Source organism: Neopsephotus bourkii, unplaced genomic scaffold (assembly GCF_033783945.1).
Source record: "Neopsephotus bourkii isolate Nb327-2 ecotype Australia unplaced genomic scaffold, CSIRO-AGI_Nbou_v1 NB_690, whole genome shotgun sequence".
In the NCBI taxonomy this organism is placed as follows: domain Eukaryota; kingdom Metazoa; phylum Chordata; class Aves; order Psittaciformes; family Psittacidae; genus Neopsephotus; species Neopsephotus bourkii.
Window position 1 is genome coordinate 519,613 of NW_026901189.1, and position 19,764 is coordinate 539,376.

At 41.6% G+C, this 19,764-nt stretch overlaps 1 protein-coding gene across 21 annotated transcripts in view; it reads left to right on the forward strand.

Moving 5' to 3' along the window:
* SOX5 (SRY-box transcription factor 5) overlaps window positions 1-19,764 on the forward strand; it is a 639,441-nt gene that overhangs the window by 342,217 nt on the left and 277,460 nt on the right. For 3 of the 21 annotated variants that reach the window (XM_061353694.1, XM_061353702.1, XM_061353712.1), the window contains exon 1: window positions 3,283-3,453. The exons of 9 other annotated variants lie outside the window; for them this stretch is intronic. In XM_061353694.1, coding sequence (XP_061209678.1) covers window positions 3,362-3,453 — 92 coding nt within the window. In that variant the 5' untranslated portion in view covers window positions 3,283-3,361. Of the gene's footprint in view, window positions 1-3,280; window positions 3,454-4,220; window positions 4,319-19,764 lie in introns of those variants that run through there. 9 more of the 21 variants (XM_061353698.1, XM_061353695.1, XM_061353713.1 and 6 more) reach the window with 5 other exon arrangements.

A 19,764-nucleotide genomic window follows, 5' to 3' on the forward strand; every position in this document is an offset into this window, starting at 1 on the left:
AACTCTCAGTTTAAGAAGATAATTGAGAGAATTGCAATGTGGATCTCTCAGGTTGCAAGCGGATTTTGTAATTAGCTCAGTAAAAAGGGGCATCGGGGCTTGCTATTACTAGTCAGAAGTTTCAGGACAAGATAAAACTTCATATATTAAAAACTGGACAGCTGCATATTACTACATATATTTTCTTCTTTCTCAGTCAGTGGTTATTTATCCCAAATCCTCAGTTTTTCCGCTTTCTGATATGATAGCAGCCTTTGTGATATGCCCTGGCAATTTCTAAAAAGCAAGCTTTACAGTTAATATAAAATGATTTGTAGAAGGGTTTCAACGATTCCCTCAAACTATTTGCTTTTCCTGCCTTTTGTGATTACAGTTGAACTTCCTATGAGAATATAATTTTATCAATAAGTCTATACCACATACTGTTAATAATCCACTAACAATCCAATGATACATTAATACAATACTAATACAATAGCAACAGTAATAATTTTTCTCTCCTTTTTGGACTCAACTTTGTTTCCCCCTGCTCAGGTGGGAAACAGAGATTGGTAGTTGCAGAAAAAGTAAAATGAAGGAAACTAAGAAGAAGGGGTAGGTACCTGAGCACAAAACGCTTGGGGGTAAGAGTAAACTAGGCTAAGGGAAAAGAAGGGTTCATGTCAGAAGCATTTAGGGGATTGATTTCTACTTCCTTCCTTTCTTCCATTTCCTCTCCCCTTCTCAGCTCTCCCTCTTGCTCAGCCATCTCTGTTTCCTCCCCTGGACATTTCCCCCCTTCCCTTTATTATGGTTCTTTGTATTTCTTCGTAGTTTAGCCAGTGTTCTCTGCCATCATTCCTGACGCCTATGGTGACTGCTCTGGTTTATAACCATGTTAGCTGAAAGCCAGTAACCACCGAGCCTCATAATGGCAGTCGTAATACCAACTTGGAGGAGTACGTGATCATTGCCCTGAAAAAAAGCTCAAACAGGGAATGACACAGGAAGGAGTAAATACAAGAGAACAGATGAGGAAGGGACCTGGTAGAAGGGCAGTTGTGAAGTGGAGCTGAGTTGAAGAAAGGATATGAGGTTAGAGAGCTAATTGGAGCTAACGTGCAATTAAAGTATCGTAGTCCCGTTTTGACAAAACTGTGGAAACATTTTCTACTAAATAGTGGTCTCAATTTTTCCCCAGTTAGGGGTTCTGAGAGGCTTCTCTCTGCAAACTTCTCCCAAGGCCAAGTGTGAGGAAACAGGGAAAGCAAAGCAAGAAGTGGCAGGGAAGGGAGAGCATTTATGGATGGATAATGGTGAGTCAAGGGGAAAATGAAAGACCAAGAAAAGGGGCCCTACAAATGTGAATACAGCAATGTAGTGTGTTTTAACCAAAAAGTAGACATAAAAATCATGTCGCTGTGTGGAAAAAAAAGCTAAAATATCAGTCTTTGAACAGCATAAGGACTGTTGTCGACTCTGAGGCACATGGGATCTTTATTTCTCATCCTTTTGCTGGAGTTTACTAACTGTCAACTTGGGCAACCTATTAAGCCTGCTTGCATCTCAGTTTCCTCATTTGAGGCCAAATTCTCCTACTAAGTAGCCTCCTACTCCACACAGAGATTTGCTGATTTGAATGGAGCCCCTGCGGAGTGAGATACTTTTCAATACAAATAAAGTTTTGGAATCAGCCCTAATTATATTTATTACCTGCAGAGGAGTAATGTGAGACTTAACATGGTTTGAGACCCTCAGATGAAAGAGAAAGTATTTGGAATTGTTCTTTTTAATCATCTGCTGCCTTTTCAATGTCTGCTTCATAGCTGTCCTAAAAGGGCTAGCTACTAAATAACAAATGAAAAATCCTTGTACATATTAACTAGGTTTGTCAGGCTCCTATGAATGGATCTCTGTCGAAAATATTATTTGCTAGGGGCTACTGGAGGAAGTCGGTTTACCATGCCCCACAGTGAGGAGCCATTAGATCTACCTCATGCCAGAAGTTGACAGATTGCATGCGACTTGGCTTGGAGTGCCGTGGTGGTGTAAGGCAGGCTGGAAGCAGCCTTCGCTGATCCTCTTTTATGAACTGCGGTGACGGTGCCTTTACAAACTTAGCTTCGGCATTTTGCTTCGTGAATGGTCTAATGCTCTTTGGGGGGTGGTGCACGTAGATTGCAAGTGGGTTTGCTACTCGTGATTAAAATGATCATCCCAGACTTGTAGCCAATGATGCATTTATGCCAAGCCTGGACTGACTGGCCCCTGTATAAGCCTTCTGGTTTGTAACATATGCATTGAGTGGGAAAATGAGTGAACTAAACAGTGTAGCCGTTGGATATTAATAAAAATAATAAGTTTTTCTATTTGGAATTTTTTTAAGCTAGCGGGCATGAAAATGTTGAGCATCTCCTGACTGCTCTGCATGAATGCATATATATGTTTCAGAAAGTAAACTTGCTTTCTCTGTCACGGGGAGGGAGGCATAAGAGAAGAGAGGGGGCAGTGGACCTAATGAAACTGTTGTGGGGTCAAAACCTCGTGGTTCTTAAAGGCCCTTAATGTTGTCCAGCTGCAAATTAAAGGAGGGGAAAAAAAAAAAAGGAAAAGAAAAAACAGTAGAGAAAGGAATTAGGGCTGGGAAACTGGAAAGAATGGAGTATAGATAAGTGGTTGTGTGTGGGTGTGTGTGCATGTGTGTGCTAAAGAACAGGGAGACCAGTTTGTTTTTTTTTTTCCTCTTTTTTCTCCCCCCCCCCCCAGCTCCCTGCGAGCTCCGTGCCGGGCTGGACACGGGCCGGCAGACTGCTGAGGCACCGTGCGCTCCGCTTCCACAGCAGCCCGCGGCTCATCCCGGGGGTTCGGACGGGAGTTTGCCGCGGAGTTCTCCCGGCCGCTGCCCCCCTCTCCCCGCCGAGGCGGGCTCTGCTCGGCCCGGGCGGTGCAGCTCTTCCCTCCCCTGCCCTCCCTGCCGCGGCGGAGCGGCTGTCCCCGGTCCGGGATGCGGGACTGTCCCCACCGCGGCGGCTGCTGCTGCTGCTTCTTCCCCGCGTGTCAAAGGCCCGTTACCTGCCCGCCTGCCCGGTTCGCGTCTGGATAATTGGCAGTGCCGCGGAGGCTGCGAGCCGCCAGCCAGCCCAGGGGCTCGTTACCCGGGGCTACCCGGGCAGGGGGCATCACAAATAACCACAGCTGAGGGACTCCGGTTGCACCCGTGGAAAAGGGGGGTGAGGCAAAAAAGAAGGGGGGGGGCTATAAAGAGAAAATAAGCCCCAGCAGACTAAAGGAAAGTTTATTTTTGTTGTTGTTTGCGCGTGTGTGTGCGCCCGCTGTTCTGGCATGCGGCTACCTTTTCCCTTGCACACAACAGGGCTGTTTGATGGAGTTGGGAGCTGAGGAAACTTTGGGTTTGTTGCCAGGACGGTTCGCAGCACTTTGTGGAAAGCAAGAGCTAACAGTGAGACCGACAGAGTGAGTGACAAGTTGTTTACAGGTTTCCTTGAAGGGGCCTCTGCTATATTTCAATCTGTCAAAGTTGCTTTTCTTCCCTCCGAACAATGCCTGATTGTTGTGCGGGGTGGTTGGTGGTGGTGCTGGTTTTTTTTTTTCCCCTCCCCAAAGACAGAGAAAGAGGGAGAGAGAAAGCGAGAGAGCGCAGAGGGAGGGGGGAAAGTCAGCAAAGAATGAAAATTCTTCGGAGCCTTTGGTAACATTTTTATGTGCCTAAGCTTTTCTCCCCTATTTCAACTCCGAGAGAGTTGATAACTGTTTCCATTTAATCAGTCTGCTCTTGTTTTATCTTCTTTCTCCACTGGTCTTCCCCAGCGCAGGAGATTTGTTCCTGGTCTGTTGCTTTAGGTGGATTGTCGGTTTTTTTTTTTTTTCCCTCCCATCCTCCCCGCTATTTATGCCCCCCCCCCCCCCCGGGTTTTAGGACATTGGACGAGTTGACTTTTCCCGTTCGGCTGCGGCAGCGGGGGAGCGGAACTGAAAGGGAGCAGACGGGCACCCCAAGGCTGCCCGGTGCCTCGCAGCCTCCGTGGGGGGAGCTGCGCGAGCTGCCTGCTGCGAGGCGCGCTGCCCCTTTAAGAGACTGGTCAAGGAGTCCTAGCTCCGAGCGAGCGAGCGAGCCGGGAGGGAGGGAGGGAGGGAAAGGGAGGGAGAGAGAGGGAGGGAGGGAGAGCGAGAGAGAGAGAGAGAAAATCAATCGGTTTAGAAGGTTTGGACTCACTTGACAGGTTCAGTTGGAGGCGACCATAGGTGGCTGCTGTGACAAAGGGAAATTGTGCTTTTCCAGCATGCTAACTGACCCTGATTTACCTCAGGAGTTTGAAAGGTGAGTCGAGTTTTTGGGGCGGGGGGGCAGCTGCCTTTCGCCTTCGGGGGGGGAAAGATGGGGGAGACGGGTGTCTTTGCACCCCCCGTTTTTTTTTTTTTGTTCTGTTTTGTGGTTTGTTTGTTGTTGTATTTTTTATTATTTAATTCATTGATAGGAGCACGCGTGTTTGCGCGCGTGTGCCCGGATCGGCTGCTCGCGGTGCAAGCTCGCACGGACGCGCGGGGACGGGCGCGCAACTCCGGCGCTCGGCGGCAGGCCGGGGAGATGCTCCCCCCCTCCGTCGGTCCCGTGTGTGTCTGTGTGTCTCCGCAAACGTTACCTTGGCTATTCAAACGGCGTGTCAGCCGGGCGGCGGTGGGGGCGGGGCGGGGGAGCCCCGTGCCAGCGGCGGGCGCCCCTCACCCGGGCGGCCCGGCGGTGCGCAGCTTTGTTCCGCCGCCTCGGAGGCTGCCGTCCCCTCCTCCAGCCCGCAACGCACCGCTCCGCACCGGCCCGAGCGAGTGGAGTGCCCTATCGGGCAGCTTCTCCCCGCCCCTGTCCGGGGAGTCCCCGGGCGGCTGGGGATGCCCGGTGGCGGGCGAGGCGAGGCGAGGCGGGGGGTTCAACTTCCAACCTCGCCCTCCCGTCAAACTTGGGAAGGCGCTCCGCCGAGCACATGACCTTTTGTTGATCTAGCAGGAGCGATTATTTTTAGGCAAGTTAACATCCCGGCCCTCTGTCAGGAGAACATCCTTCTGCCTGAGCAGGGGAAAGGAAAAAACCCCAAACAAACAAACCAACAACAAAAAAAGAAGAATAAAGCGAAACTCTTGACTGCAAGTTTTGGCCGTCACCTTTCCTGTGAAGTGTCAAGAGCAGGGTTGGGGTATGACGAACGGGGCTTGGGTATGACGTAGATACGCCTGTCTCCCCCTGCCCGAAGTAGGAGCGTTCTGTGCCTGGAATCAAGTTTTTTTTCCTGTCACTGGTGATGGCTTGTGACCTCCGAGAGTTTAGTCCTTATTTTAGATGATCTGGCGCTCCTGAGAGGTTTTGGAGCATTTTCCCAGGAGTTTGTACATGCGTCCATTGATGATCCGGCATCCCTTCCCTCCAGCTTTGCTTTTGAGGGTTATTAATAGTCCCTTGTGTGGCTGCAGTAAACAACCCAAAACTTTCATTTCTAAGCGGTAAATGAAAGAACGCTAGGATGCGCGTTACTTAGGTTTTTCTCATCTTTGTGAGAGCTACCTCCTGTATAAACATTTGGTTGTATCTGACTATGCAATACAAGCTAGGTGCTAGACCAGCTGGTTAAAAATATGCTAAGTCAAGCTGTTCATCGTTCAAACCTACTGAATTTGATAGTAAAGGCAGGGAAAAGAAGGCAAGATAAAAACATTTTAAGTGGGCTGAAGAACACGCGTGTAGGGAAAGGACGGGAAAGAATGGTTGAATCAAAAGATAGGGGAAAAATAAAATTGGGAAACACAGAAAAGAAGTATTTTAACACTTTCAATCCTTGTTCCGCAACTAGAACCCTTCCCCACTAGAAAGTGGAATTGGCACGGTTTCACTGCTCCAAGGTCCTCTTTAATACATTTAATTTTCCAGACTTCCTTGGAACACTTGGCATTTTTCTTTGGTTTGTTATCGTTACAATAATAGAACAAAATTGGTTTTGTTCACGTGCATTGTAGTAACTTATTTCAAGTACCTGAGGAAACTGTTACTGTTTCTGGTGTTAAATCTCATCTATCATCATGGTCATGCCGTTTGTCTTGTTCATACAATTAGTGGATTGAAGTATTTCGTGTGCTTCACTAATATTATGTATAAATTGGTAAGCAAGCAATTTCGATTATTCTTTGAACTTTGTTATGAACAGAATACTTGTAAACTCTGTGAAGCCGAATGAAGTCCTTTCATTTTCCCTGTTGGGGGACTTTCTTTTCAATCTGAAGTTTCTCTGCATTATAAACATGTATTATATAAATCTGTTATATAGACAAATAATTTTGGACAAAACATCTTCCTTAGAAATAGAATGAGCTACTCTCTCCCCCCCCCAAGCGTACGTTTCATTTTCAGAGATCCCAGCTTTGCACTTGTAAACATTCTAGTTAAATAATCCATACGCTGCTCTCCTTTTGCTGTGCAGATAATAGCAAGCAGTAGAAATGGGAAGCAGTAAAAACAAACCTCGGAACATAAAATTTCTTTTTTTTAAGCAGTTTTTCCTCTGCAGTCAAAATTGGTAATACCGCCCAGTATCTCTGTTAATCATTACCATTTGTTTACATTGTGTGTGTTTGACCATAGTTACACACACATAGAGTAGATACTGTCCATGTAATATATATGTGTTTATCAAAAAACAGCCATGAGGGCATGCTTTCTCTCACACAGTGATGCCCATACCCTCAGACACATGCTTGCAGAGTTCATGTGTACATATATGCATGATGCATAGATAATTGTTTTTTAGACATTTATGGCAAGTTATTTTCTCAAGTTCTCAGTAAACACAGTTCTTGGAGCACATTTCTGCAGTTGCTGGGGTCCAGCATATTGTGTCTGCGTGACCGACTTCAGTTTTGTTATTACTATCCATCTCCTACTATTCCTTTTGAAACTTGAATAGCAAATTATGAGGAGGTGAAGATTTATCAGGCAAAGTTGTTTGCAGTTCAGATCTCAAGAGCATGTGTATGCATCTCAGAAGGTTCTTCTTTCCCTGTCACTTCTCCCATGATGTTTCAGCGTATCCCGGTAAACTACAAACAGTTTGGAAACTTTCAGTCACCCCAGCTGAAGGGATCCGAATTGGGGGTACTTCTCTTCTGTGTCTGTAGCCATTACTGAGGGCATTTACGATACACACTTGGAATGAAAATGATCTTCAGTGTCAGACAAATAAACAGTCATTAATTCATTCAGCATCACTAGTAAATTGCAGTAGGTTTTGTGAATTAGCATGTATAATTAATTACTGTACCGAAAATGTGAGGGTTTTCATCCTTTCCTGAGAAGTTACTTACATGTCTTTATTTCTGTTTGTGGCGGTTCAGCTGCTTGATTGAGAGGAGCATCAGAATGTGTACTCTGAGGGGGATGATGTTTGCAGAAATGTGGTAGGAAGAAATTATAACTGGAATCTGCTCCATTTGTTACACAGGGAAAGGGTAACTTCTGGGATGTACTTTGTGATGTACCTGTGGCCCTTGAATTGGCTTTAAAGATCTTGAAAAGAATAACTCCTTTGTTGTCTGGGTTTTCTTTTTTGTTTGTTTGTTTGTTTTTAAGGATGGGTTATTATACTTAAATGTAACAAGTATGTCCACAATAGAAAGAAAATTTACTTCATTAAGGAAAAGATAGAGACAGTGTGGCCAGAACCATCACAGATAGCTATGAAATTTACAGAATGATAAAATCTCAGAAATGCCCAACATAAAGTTTTAATGTCTTAATAAAATCTGGTTAATGAAAAATAGATAAAGTGACTGCTTAACAATGTCCCTAGTGTATGGAATGTTCTTAAACCCAAATTAATTACTGTGTATTTACATTTCTCTGTAGACTGAGAGGCTGCGCTAGGCATCCAGACAGAGTGACATCCTTTCTCTTTCCCTTTTTCATTCTTTTTTCTTTTCTTTCTTGCTTTAGTTTTAATTTTTTTTTGTTATTATTTTTAACATGCCGATTCAAGGTAAAGAGCTACATGGTGTTTGTGGAAGAAAGAAGGATGGGTTAATGCTTCCATATGAAAGAAGGAAGAGCTGGAAAAGACAAAAGGCGTGGATGGCAGCGATGGGGATGTGGACAGGAGAACAAGTTTAACATTTACAGTCACCAGTTTTGTGCACTCGAAATGTTCTCTGTGCTCGTGAATAGGTTGTAGAAAGGAAGGGCGCAAGGATGTAAAGCAAACCTCTGCTGGGAGGAAAAAAATATACTTAGCTGCTTCACTGCTGCACTGCACGAGTCATTTCAGACTCCCACTGAATTTATTTTGGGGTTGTACCAACACTGTCAAATGGAGAAATCATTTTCCTAAAAGGAAACTTTGCGTATTCCTAAGTGCTTTTCTTAGCTAAAGTTACCCGAAAAGCTTTCTTCAGCTGCTACGTTTGCTGAGAATTTTGGAGAAAGAATAATGCCTTTCTATTAACTGGCTTGCTCAGAATGATATCCCACTCTCCTAAAATCTACCTGTAGAAGTAAGAGTCATTATTCCCTCATTCTAAAGAAAACAGTAAGATTTCTTAAATATTAGGCTGTGAATAGCTTTTACCTTCCACTGAGATGTTTTCAGAAAAGGACTTTCTTGCTTATGTTTGTGGTTCTAGGGGTCTGGGATCTGGAAGGTAAATACAGTGCCAGTAAAAAGTTTCAGGTACTGGTTTTTTGCAGTTATGAAAATTAACATGATTTTATTTCTCTGGGATAAGGCTGAAGGAATTGATGCATTTGCAGACTACTCATTAATGTCCTGCATGCGCTAATTTAATCTGTTGTGCTTATGCTTAGTGAGGAAGAAGTTGACTGTTACAGATTATAGTTTTTAATGAACATCTCAATAATTTACCAGTTGCTTAAATTGTGAACTAGACTTGGAAGGCAGAAGCCCAAATGAGAGAGCTGATAAGTGACACACCAGCCTGCACAATTTGACTGTTGTATTCATTGCATTTGAATCAAATTGGGAGTTTGGCATTACTAATTCTGGGTGGCTGGCTCATCATATGCATTCAAGGAGTTAATTAAAACACACACAAACACATACACACACTCTCCCACCAAGCATCTTGCGATGTTTATGTGCATAGTGTGTTTGATTGGTACCTTTAGATAAGAGAGGAATTGTTTTTCCTTCTCGTGCTGTCCAGAGATCTTAAATATATAGCTAGTTTACAAAATATTTACTACTTCTCAGGGAGCTTTTAACGAGCATTTATGGCTTTATCATTTAGGAGGCATATAGTGTCTGATTGAGTTAGTTAAATGTGAAGCTCCCTGATAGGATAGGCATATGTGTCTGTGTAACATGATATATCTGTAGCTGTATAAAATAGTTATACATATATATAAATACAGTATTTATACAGGAAAAAAGAGTACCTTCTCCCAAGGTAGATTTATAGTTTCTTTGCATGCTTTTCATACTATACGTAAACTGGCTCTTAGCGCTGAGTAGGATATCTGTATGTTTGCATGTCAGATACCTCTGCCTTCACAACTCTTGGACAAGTCAGTCTGACATCCTCTTGGCTTTTTTTCTTTTTTTTAAATTTCTCAGGCCTGGTTATAGCATAATTAAAAGTGGAAGGGGAAAAAGTTGTCATGTACCTGCACACACTGGAAATATTCAATGCCTGAGAATTCTACTGTAGTCAAAAGGAAAGAAGTGCTCACAGCAATTAATCAATAGCTCGAGTATGTCTGCTGATGGCAAGAAGTTTAACAAGTAGCATCCTTAGAAACAAAGCACTTCTCTCTTTCAAAGCACCTTTGCATTTTTATCTCACTTAGAAAGTGTATGAAGTCTCCTGTATTTCCTACAAAAGGTAAAATCGTGTTGTATTTGACTGTGTTAAAAACTATGCTGCAAATAAAGCAAATCCTCGCCACGTAACTGTATTACCTAAACCAGGACTTACTTCTTGAACTTTTGAAGCAGGACGTGTTTTTCTCTTGAGTTTTTGGCTTTGGCCAGAGGGCGAGCGACCGAGATTTATGGCTTTTGTACCTTTCACGTCTCCTCCTGCAGACCCCCTGGCGAGACCCCGCTGCCGTCAGCGGCCATAAAGTTTTCACCCACGCCTTTGCTGAGGGTTACGATGCTGGCCTGCAGTCTGCCACATGTCCCACCTCTCCCACACCCTATTGAGGGGCTGACTTGGTCCAAGTGCTTGTGCCTCGCCTGGGGCTGGGCCGGGCCCACGGTCCCCAGGGAGGGGCGGTGAGGAGCCCTGTGCGCTGTGGCCTCCGCTCGAGAGACGACGCTTGTCATCTCCGCACCGAGCCCAGCCTTTGCCAGCATGGAAAACCAGAAGTCTCTAAACGTTGTTCCTGAGCCCACATGTCCTTCTGACAGTGTGAAGTTCTGCGTGCAGTAGTTGTTGGGAGAGAGCAAATTTAGACGAGGTTTTGGAAGAATTTTGGTGAGCGCTGCTTGCAAGGGCCATGGTTCTTGAAGCGAATGTAAGGAGGGAATGGAAATTGTGAGACGTGCAGTGGTAATTCAGAGAAACTGTCTTTTTTTAGGGTAGGTGCAAAATTTACTTCCCTTTCTTTAACAGAAGAAGGAAAAGAGAAAGATGGGTTGAATTCCGGTAGCTAGAATCATCAAGTGTTAATATGAAGCTCAGGAGTGTTAGAGGTGCTGCCCATGGTATTGTGGGGGGTGGTGGTTTGTTTGGAAAGAAATTTGCAGGTATCTTGCTACCCCTTGTTTTTGATCCAGCATGGGACTTCTCTTCAACTTGTCCTTTTGCCATCTTGCTTAAGAAAGGAAGAAAAAAAAATTCCAACATGATGATACTATTTCTGACTTGTAGAACTCCGGGAGTTGAAGTGAAAAAGAGAAAAAAGATTTGGGCTCGTTTTGAAAGTTTGAATTGGTTTGACCTTGTTTCCCTTAGAAGTATTGCAGGATTATTAAACAGGTAACATTTCTAAATTCTCAAATTGGAATTATATTTGCTACCTTTAAAATTTACGTTTAGTATTCCAGATTTTTCTTTTTATACTTTTTTTTTTTTTTTTAAAGACCAGGTATGGAAATCCATATCGGCAGCTGCTCTTTGAGATTTATAATAAATCACATTTTGTTTTGTTTAACTGCTTTTTGTATTTTCTCAAGTTCATATAGATTGTGTTTTGTTGTTTTGTTTTGTTTTGTTTTGTTTTTCCCCAGGATATGGTTGTCTGCATGCTATTTGGTCTAAACATATCACAGACTGTTACCTTAGTGCTAGTTTTTCTGTGTGGTTGTATTATGGTCATATTACTATGTATTTGTTTCTGTCTTACTAATTTTAAGGGGGCAAAAATATCAGCAGAATGAATAGAAATTTAATTTTCTTGTCTGAATAATTAGAGTTCCTTCTAGTGGTGAGGAACTCTGCGTGCGTGTGGGGGTATGTGCTGTTCTTGCATAGTTCAGACCATTGTCTACATCTAATGTTCTTCAAGAACCTTTGTAGCTCTAGAGAAAGACTAGGAATGTAGTTTATGTAAAGAGCAACCCATACGGTTTGTCATCCTCTTGGTTTCTGTGGTGCTGAGCTTCACGTTTTAAGAACGCGGGAGTGAAAAAGTGCCCTATGTTTCAATCATTCATCTTGCAGGTTGGGCATGGGCAAAGTTAAAGTATCTGACAGTGAGCTGGAGTTACTTGCCATTGCCAGCTCAGTAGATACCGTAAGGAAAATGTTAGTGGTTCTGAACAATTTTTGATTTTGTTATTCCTTTTTTTTTACCATAATTAGATGAAGAGATTTCACCAAACCTTTTTTTGCCAATTAAAACCTTGAGTGTAAAATCATATCAAGATGATTATGTGTACTCATATGTATACACGTGTTTGTGTTTGTTCTATGCAGTTTGGCATGTCCATTTACTAGGCTGCATGAAGTTGTGTTTTCAGTTTGCTGGGAATCCTAGAGAGTGAGCATTAATAGAGTGATGCAGCGAAAATTAATCACAGTCTGAAGGGCAAAAGTACATCTCTGTACACAGTTTTTGTAAATTTGGTGTATCCCTTGTTTCAAGAGAGAGAATGTTTATTGAAGGGCATGAAGTGTGGTGTCCTCTCACCTTTTGGGTGAGGCCTGTCTGGGTTGGGGTTGAGGCACTTCAGGAGAGCTTTGTGCCAGGAGGGAGCATGGGCTTGCTATAGTTCTGTCCATACCATATTTGACTGTAGAGAAGTCTTCTGTTTTCAGATAAATTCCCTCAGCAGCCTCGTTACATTCACTTTGTAAAACAACACTGAAAAGGTTTTCTCCAAAGGTTTAGTGAAGTTTCTATTTATAGGGTTTTCCTCCTAAATTTTGATGCTGTGGCCTCACTGGGGCAGAGGCTTTTTTGGATAGAAATGAGATGTGTGGGAAGGTGATGGTTGGTAAGGGTGGAGGGAAGGATGTTCTTACCCGTTTGGCATGTCTATTAACAAACTAAGTCATTCTGTTGTGTTGTATTTACATGACTTGTTCTTGTGCTGGTGTGAAATGTGAATCACCAAAACATGATGATTATTAAAAAAAAAAAAAAAATAAATAGGCTAAATGGAACAAAACTGAAATAGAACTGGAAGGCTAAATGAAAGCAAATGAAAACAGAACATGCAACATAATTCTTTTGGTAGTTTCCTTGTGCAGTTACTGAGTAAAGCCAAATAGGTTTCTTTTCCATGTCTGTTAAAAGTATCCAGGGTTTTGAGTTTGAAAATCACTGGGACATAAAAATACATTTCTGTCTTCAGGCTCAGCCTTTTGGTTTGTCTTCTGCTGTAGATTTTGGAGCTTTAAAGTAGATATTTGTATTGTAAAGAAGGCTATTGATTCTTATGTTTATCAAAACCGTGTGAACATCAAGTTGATTCTGGTTTTGCAACTGAGATTAGAATTTGGCAGTGAAAGGCTCTCATCCTTTGCGTATGTTTTGTAAGTTCTGCTCACTTTTGCTGTTCTTGCCTAAACCCTGAAGTTAATTGTGTGACTCAGGAAACCATATTAGGCTATGGTGTTTGCATGAAATACTATGCAAAGTATGGGAAAAATACTGTGCCACTCTCAAGTATGCCATGCATCTCTTTTATAGATAATCTGCATGTGTATTAGTGTCATTGATTTAGTGTGTTTTTGTAGAGTGCAAGCATCCTGAATCAGGACCCTATTATGCTTGTCACTGTACAAACACAAAAAAGAAGGTTTCTTTCCATTCCACAGAGCAGCCTTTGTGCTTAGAGCTTAGAGTAATATCAATGTGTCTTTGTATGGGGAAAATTCAGAAACGGAGAGTAGGTAAGAGATCCCTAGCATGGTTCATGAATGAGATTTCCGTCCTGAAGCCATGCTTTCGAATTTATAAATTGAGAATTATATGCACATGTATATTCACTCTCTGTATATTTTCTACACGTATGTATGTAGAAGTTGCTTTACTGTTAGAAGTACCGCTAATACTAATAATAGATGCATACTTCCTATAAAGTCTTTTGATTAGGAATTCAGAGCATTTGAAAGCATTAATATACAAATCATGAAGGCTTGTGTGGGCTTTAGATTAAGAAGCAAGATTAGCCTCAACCTATAGATAAGAAAACTGAGGGATGGTGTCACAGAATCGTTTGCATGGCTGGATATAAAAAGTAGAGATACTGACTGCTAGTCCTGTTTTTTAACCTAAAGACCCTCCTTTTCCTTCTTAAGAGCCTAAGAACTGCAAATTAGGCTTCTGTGTGTACGGTTATAATTTCTAAAGGTCTCTCATTCTAGCAAGATGAACTATAATAGTCAAATTACTTAAATATGTAAAATAGGAACTTTGGAGTATAATTAATAATACAAAGTAATGGAATATTTGCAGCCCTAGCCACATTGGTTAGGGCTGGGAGGAAATACTGTCTGTAGCCCCTTCCAGTTATCCGAGTGGGCTTCTAAGGTAACTCCCTATCTGGAGGCAAGTTCAGAGAACAGAAGTTAGGCAGCAGCACCCACAGTGTTGAAGCAGTAAATTGAGAGACACCATGTGCTACTAACAGTCAGGTCAAGGTTTCATCCTGGAGAACAATGAACATCTTCAGCCGTACATACAAGAGCTGTCATATGTTTTATAACCTAAAAACCAGGCGCAAAGGGAGTCCAGGAAAATATTCTTCACATGGAGAGTATTAATGTGAGGAACAGACTACTGAAAGCAGCAATGTAGGCAGCCACAGTGAGCAAATCAATGAGCTTAAAGGCAAAAACCATGTTGCAGAACAGAAAATGCACTACGATTCTTACCCTCATTTTTGACATCTGTTTTTTAAATGTGTGACAGAGATCCAAAATGAAGGAAAAGGTACAGGCTTATTAAAAGGGAGCGATAATTTTTTTCTTCATGTTAAAAGTTCTTCTAATCTGTTTTAGTATTTTTCCCCCCTTTCCAGTTGCATGCTTCGTAAGGGTAGAGCTGAATTGCTGAGGTCTGCAGGTAGATTTAGTCTTCGTATTGTGCCTCTTACTACACACTGTTGAGAAAATGGGCATAAACTAAGGAGTCTTGGTGGATTTGATCTCTGTAGCCTATGAATGTCATGACTAAAGTATTAAGTTATTTTCTTTGATAAGCTTTTTAAAAGGGAGTCTACTTTCAAGATAATGGATTATAATCAGGCATGTTCCATAGTGTTTCAGTAGTAGTTATTCAGCAGTGTGTTCACAAAGGCCTATTTTGTGGTAGGGCCAGTCAAGGCATCCTTTAAAAAAGTGCCCATTCATTCTGAGTGTTTGGACTTAGTGGCACCAAAGTTCAGTGTCAGGTCCTAAAAATGTAGGCCTAATTAATTAATGTTCTGCTCAACTGTATGAAAAAGACTAATGTTTTTCACCCCAGTAAACCAGGATGGCATGAAATGGTAACTCACGAGGAGATCACTGAACAGGGGCCTGACTTTCCTTAGTGTTGAGCAAACTTCCATCAGTTGCAATGCTTCCTGACTTTCTAAAGCATCAGGAGAGATTCCTGCAGGCTTCTGCAAATCTGTAGATTTCAGAAGTTCTGTCAGTGTGTTTTAAAGACACGTTACCTGTCAGTTCCTCCTAAACAGCATGTATCCCTGGCAGATTGGAATCATCAGAACGGCGGTGATGAAAATATACCTGAATTCTGCCAGGGCTAACATCTGGGCCTTCGTGGACTTGGCACTGTGCACAGAATCAATCTTTGTTTTGAAACTGTATGTTTCGTAAGGTAATAATTCCCAGTTGTGGCCACCAAGGTCTTAAGTGGAACTCCTGCACAAAAAATGCACTCTTCCAAATATACATCTGTTTGATAACCTCAGTTGTCAGAAGTGTGACCTCTGTTAATTTGTCACCAGGCAAGTTATTGTCACCAGTTCCCAGATTCCATGAGAACCCCAGGCAGACAGCAGAGCCCCTTGCTGGTAAGCATTTCTGGTTTTGCTGTTTGTGGTAATAAGCAGCCTACTTACAAATTACATGACTGAGGTACCTGCAACTAAGGTGACTTGCCATGGCTTGTCTGGTGTGACAGCAGCAGGTTCATCAGGGGATTTTTGGAGGGAGGGCTCACTGCCCTCTTCTGGAGCTGGTGTATCCAGAGCAACATAGGGATCTTATATTTTATCAGATAAGAAAGCCTTATGCTTATAATGATTTATATAATTTCCTTCTCGATGTTTATTAGAAAGATGAAGACAAGACAAATTAAGTTGCTGCTGTTACAGTTGGATAGAATTTGACACAGAAGCCTTTTTAAAAGCAGCTATAAAAAAATCAGTGCAATAGAAGTTAGAACATTATTTAAAAGAGAAGATAAATAAAATAGCTTTTTACATACATGTGCGGTCTATTGAACGACCATCCAAAGCACTGATACCAATTTAAGAGGATGATCTTTTGCCTTAATTATACGTCTGGGAGATATTAACTGAACATTTTGTGGAGAACTGTGAATACCTTAGTTGCCAGTTGTCTAAAATGCTGCTAATGATTGCTTCAGTGCCAGTGTTTTGATGGCTAGAACCTAGGCCTGAATATGAATACAAAGAACTCAATCTAAATAAACCACGTGTGCACACACACTTTTTATACAAAACAGATTTCAACCATCTGCTTGGCACTTAGCTTTGTAGCTATAGGCTCTGATATGAAAGGGAGCACTGTCCAGATTATGAATGGTATCACTTTTATTGGTACCTTAGAAAAATCCTGGTGTTTTTAGAAAGCTTGTGTATCCAATGGTTTCTTCAGTGGAATAATGAAAACAACTGCCTTAGCCAAAATTTTGTGCCTACTGTCATTTCTCCGATGGCAGCATCCCCTTTCCCTTGCAAAAGGGATTTTGTAGCAAAGAAAAGTTTCTGTTCTGCACCTCAGCATTTCCAAGTGTAGCAGAGGAGTTTAGATGAGTGGCCCTTAGAACTGACACCCCAGATGGTTTATGACACAAAGCACTGTTTGCTTAGGAATACGCTGTATGGCAGAGTCTGTTGCCCAAGCACTGCAGAGCGTGTCAAATCAGCATGGAAGTTAATGGACCAAAAGCCCTTCTGAATTTAACACTTTCCCATTTGATCTGAATTTACAGCTTTAAATCAGGACTGCAGTTTTCTTTTAGTGTGGCAGTGGTGGAAAGTAAAGTTGATAGTATAAATTACAGGGATATAATACAATCATTTTGACCCAATTTGTCTGCTTAAAGGTTCAGAATGAAAAAGGCTGACTAAAATATTTGATGAAAGTCTATTCATGAAATATATTTAAAAAATTGAAAGTTAGGAGAAGGTTTGAGTATGTAGTAATTTAATATTCTGACCAGTCCATGTTTTACTCTTAAAAGGTTAAGCAGAAGAAAATGGACTGTACAAAATAATAAAAATCTTTGGAGTTTTCACTATTTGTTAGCAATGTGGGTATTGTTTCTTTGCCTTTGCTAGATTTATTCCTTAAAATATGAAGGACAAAAATATGTTTCTTCTTTGCTTTTGTTCTTTGAAAGGGTTTGATAGTGTTTTCCCTTAGGTGCACATTTGGAAAAAGATGATGAAAATACAACCTCCTGCATGTAACAAAGCCTCTATGTTTGGCCATCCATTTAGTGCCGTGTCATATTAGTTTTGCATTGTTAACACCTTTGGGCAGAGCTAAAGGTTCCTTGCTGCTGTGTCTAGAGAGCTGCTTATGTCAGATCATAATGTTGCTGGTTGCTTTTCTCAATAAATGTACTTTTCACTTTAAAGCAGGGACTGATTGCTTCTGAGATGGCAGGAGGGTGAATAAAAGGACTAATTGTTATTTAAACTGTCATTTTATGAAGATTTATATTTCTTTATGCTTTGTGGTCTCAAGAAAGTACTGCTTTTAATGATTACATTTGATTTGTCTGAGTCTGTCTTTGTGGAGAACATCCGAGATGATGAAAGAAAGATAAAAGTTGGATCTCTATGGATAAAATGATGATCATACTGGAAACTTAAAACCTGCTGCATAGTTTTAGATGAATGTGTGGACAGAAAAATATGGCTTTCTAAAACACGTGTGTGAAATAAGCCTTAACGGTATTAAGGTTGTAGCCCTAACAAGCTAATAGACTTGCAGCCCTCTGCATTATTCCCATCCTATTTCTTCCTTCCTCAGCTCCTTTCACCTTCTACCCACAAGCAGTTGGGCATGCTTTCTACATTTTTATGGGGAGCCCTGTAATTCTCACAGGTACAGATTAAAACAATAAATCTATTAAGCTTAAAAAAATTCTGAGGCTGTTGAAGTGCTGATGTGGATGGAAAGATAGTCAGTTCTCCAGCCACTGTGTCCCCATGCCTTCCCATAGCAACTCTACTGAAATTACTTAACCTTCTTATTAGTGAAGCAGCTCTTCATGTTGCATGCCATAAAAAGGGGTTTCTTCAGGAGTGGGAAATAGTAGCCTATCTGCTTTTCAGCATTAATGATTGCACAAGAAAGAGCTCCTGTATTCAGGGATGGGTGGGAAGAAATCCTGTAAGAAACACTATGAGTGGATTCATAATGGAACCTTTTGCTATTCGGCCCTCATGTTCTTGGAAATTTCAAAGGGGAAAGTCTCCTTGCCCAGTGTCAACAATTTGGCCATTTTCTTTGCTTCCCCTCCTCCTCCCTTTAGGTAAAATAGTCATATTTATTGTCAATTTATTTTCTATGCATGCCTTCAGTCCGCTGTGGTTGGTAGGGAGTTCTGGCATGAATGCATAGCAAGGTAAATTTGAGGTGGCAGTTATTGGTGGCTGTGGGAGGGAGGGTTGGGAGAAGGAGGAGGCAGAGGGTACAAGAGTACAGCTACAATTTTGAACAACCTGCCTATTGTCCCCCTTTTTATTAAAATGGCAGCTTTCAAGCCAGGCCCCTGAACTGTTTAATTTGATTTACACTTTCAAGCTAAATTCCCTGATGCTGGTAATAAAAACTGAAAAAATACCTTGCTCTCTCCCTTCTATTTTTTTGTGTCCCCCCCCCTTTTTTTTTTTTTTTTTTTTTTTTTGTTTTTGCTTCTGCTCCACCAGTAAAATTCTAGTTGTGTCTCTTTCTGGTCTCTTTCTGTTGGTTTTAAACAAACTGCTGCATTGTGTCACCCTTCCTATTAAGTTTAGACGTCTGATTTGTGAAAAGCTTGAGATGGAGAGAGGGTGGTTCGCAGGGGAGATGCATCTAGTAGATCTAGTGTGGCTCTTTCAATGTTACCAGCACATTACAGTTCCATTTGTGTTAAAGCTGGATATGAATGACCAGGTTCTATGGACTTCAACTCTCTTTGTGGCCTGTCACTGTCCGAATCCAAAATAAGACAAGGTTTACAATGCGCAGGTGCCAAATGGCACTGGAATATCAGCCTGCCAGTTTCTTTGTCTGTCTAGATCCAGTGTATGAAGGGTGAGATCAGGCACATGTCAGTACAGGACTTTGGAAATCCCTTGAAGTATTATGTGCTGCTTGTGCCTTCCAGGAAGCTCCAAGTACAGTTTTTAAAGTCTCCAAAAAGAATTTGGCTTCTACTTTCAAAGGCTGTATAACATCTGTATTTTCAAAAATTCTGATGTTATATTTCACACTGAAAGCAGGAGGAAAGGATGAATACATGTGTAGGAAGAGTGCGTGATTTTCGTAAAGAAATAAAAAATTGTGTGTGAAAGAACTGCATGTGAGTCACCTAGTGCAAAAAAACTTGCATGTCCTTTTAGAATTTTTGGGCAATTAAATGTTTTTAATAGTTTTGCTTGTGCATCTAATCTGTTTGGAAATGTACCACTTCCAAGGGTGTCTGGGGAGAAAATCAGAGCTTGTTTTTCTTTTTCTTTATTTTTATCTGTTTGAAACATCAAAGTGAGTGGCTGAAATGAATTGATCTACATTTTTAGACCCATTTATCAGCTAGAGTTCAATAAAGCAATAGACGTACATTATAATTGTGAACTACTGTGCAGATTACTTGTTTTTTCTTTGAGATGAAAATAACTCCGCTGAGTAGGAGGGTCTATGTCACATATTGTGGTTTTGGGTTGTGGGTTTCGGTTGTTGTTGTTTTTTTTTGTGTTTTTTCGTTTGATTGTGGGGTTTTTTTATTATTTTTAAAAACATTTTAGGAGAGTAAGAGGTAAAAGTTGCATCTCACCAGGCACAAAGTGCCTGTGTTGGTCTGGTTTTCAGCAAATGAGTTTGATCCTCTTATTGGTAGCATCAGAAAAGAGGACA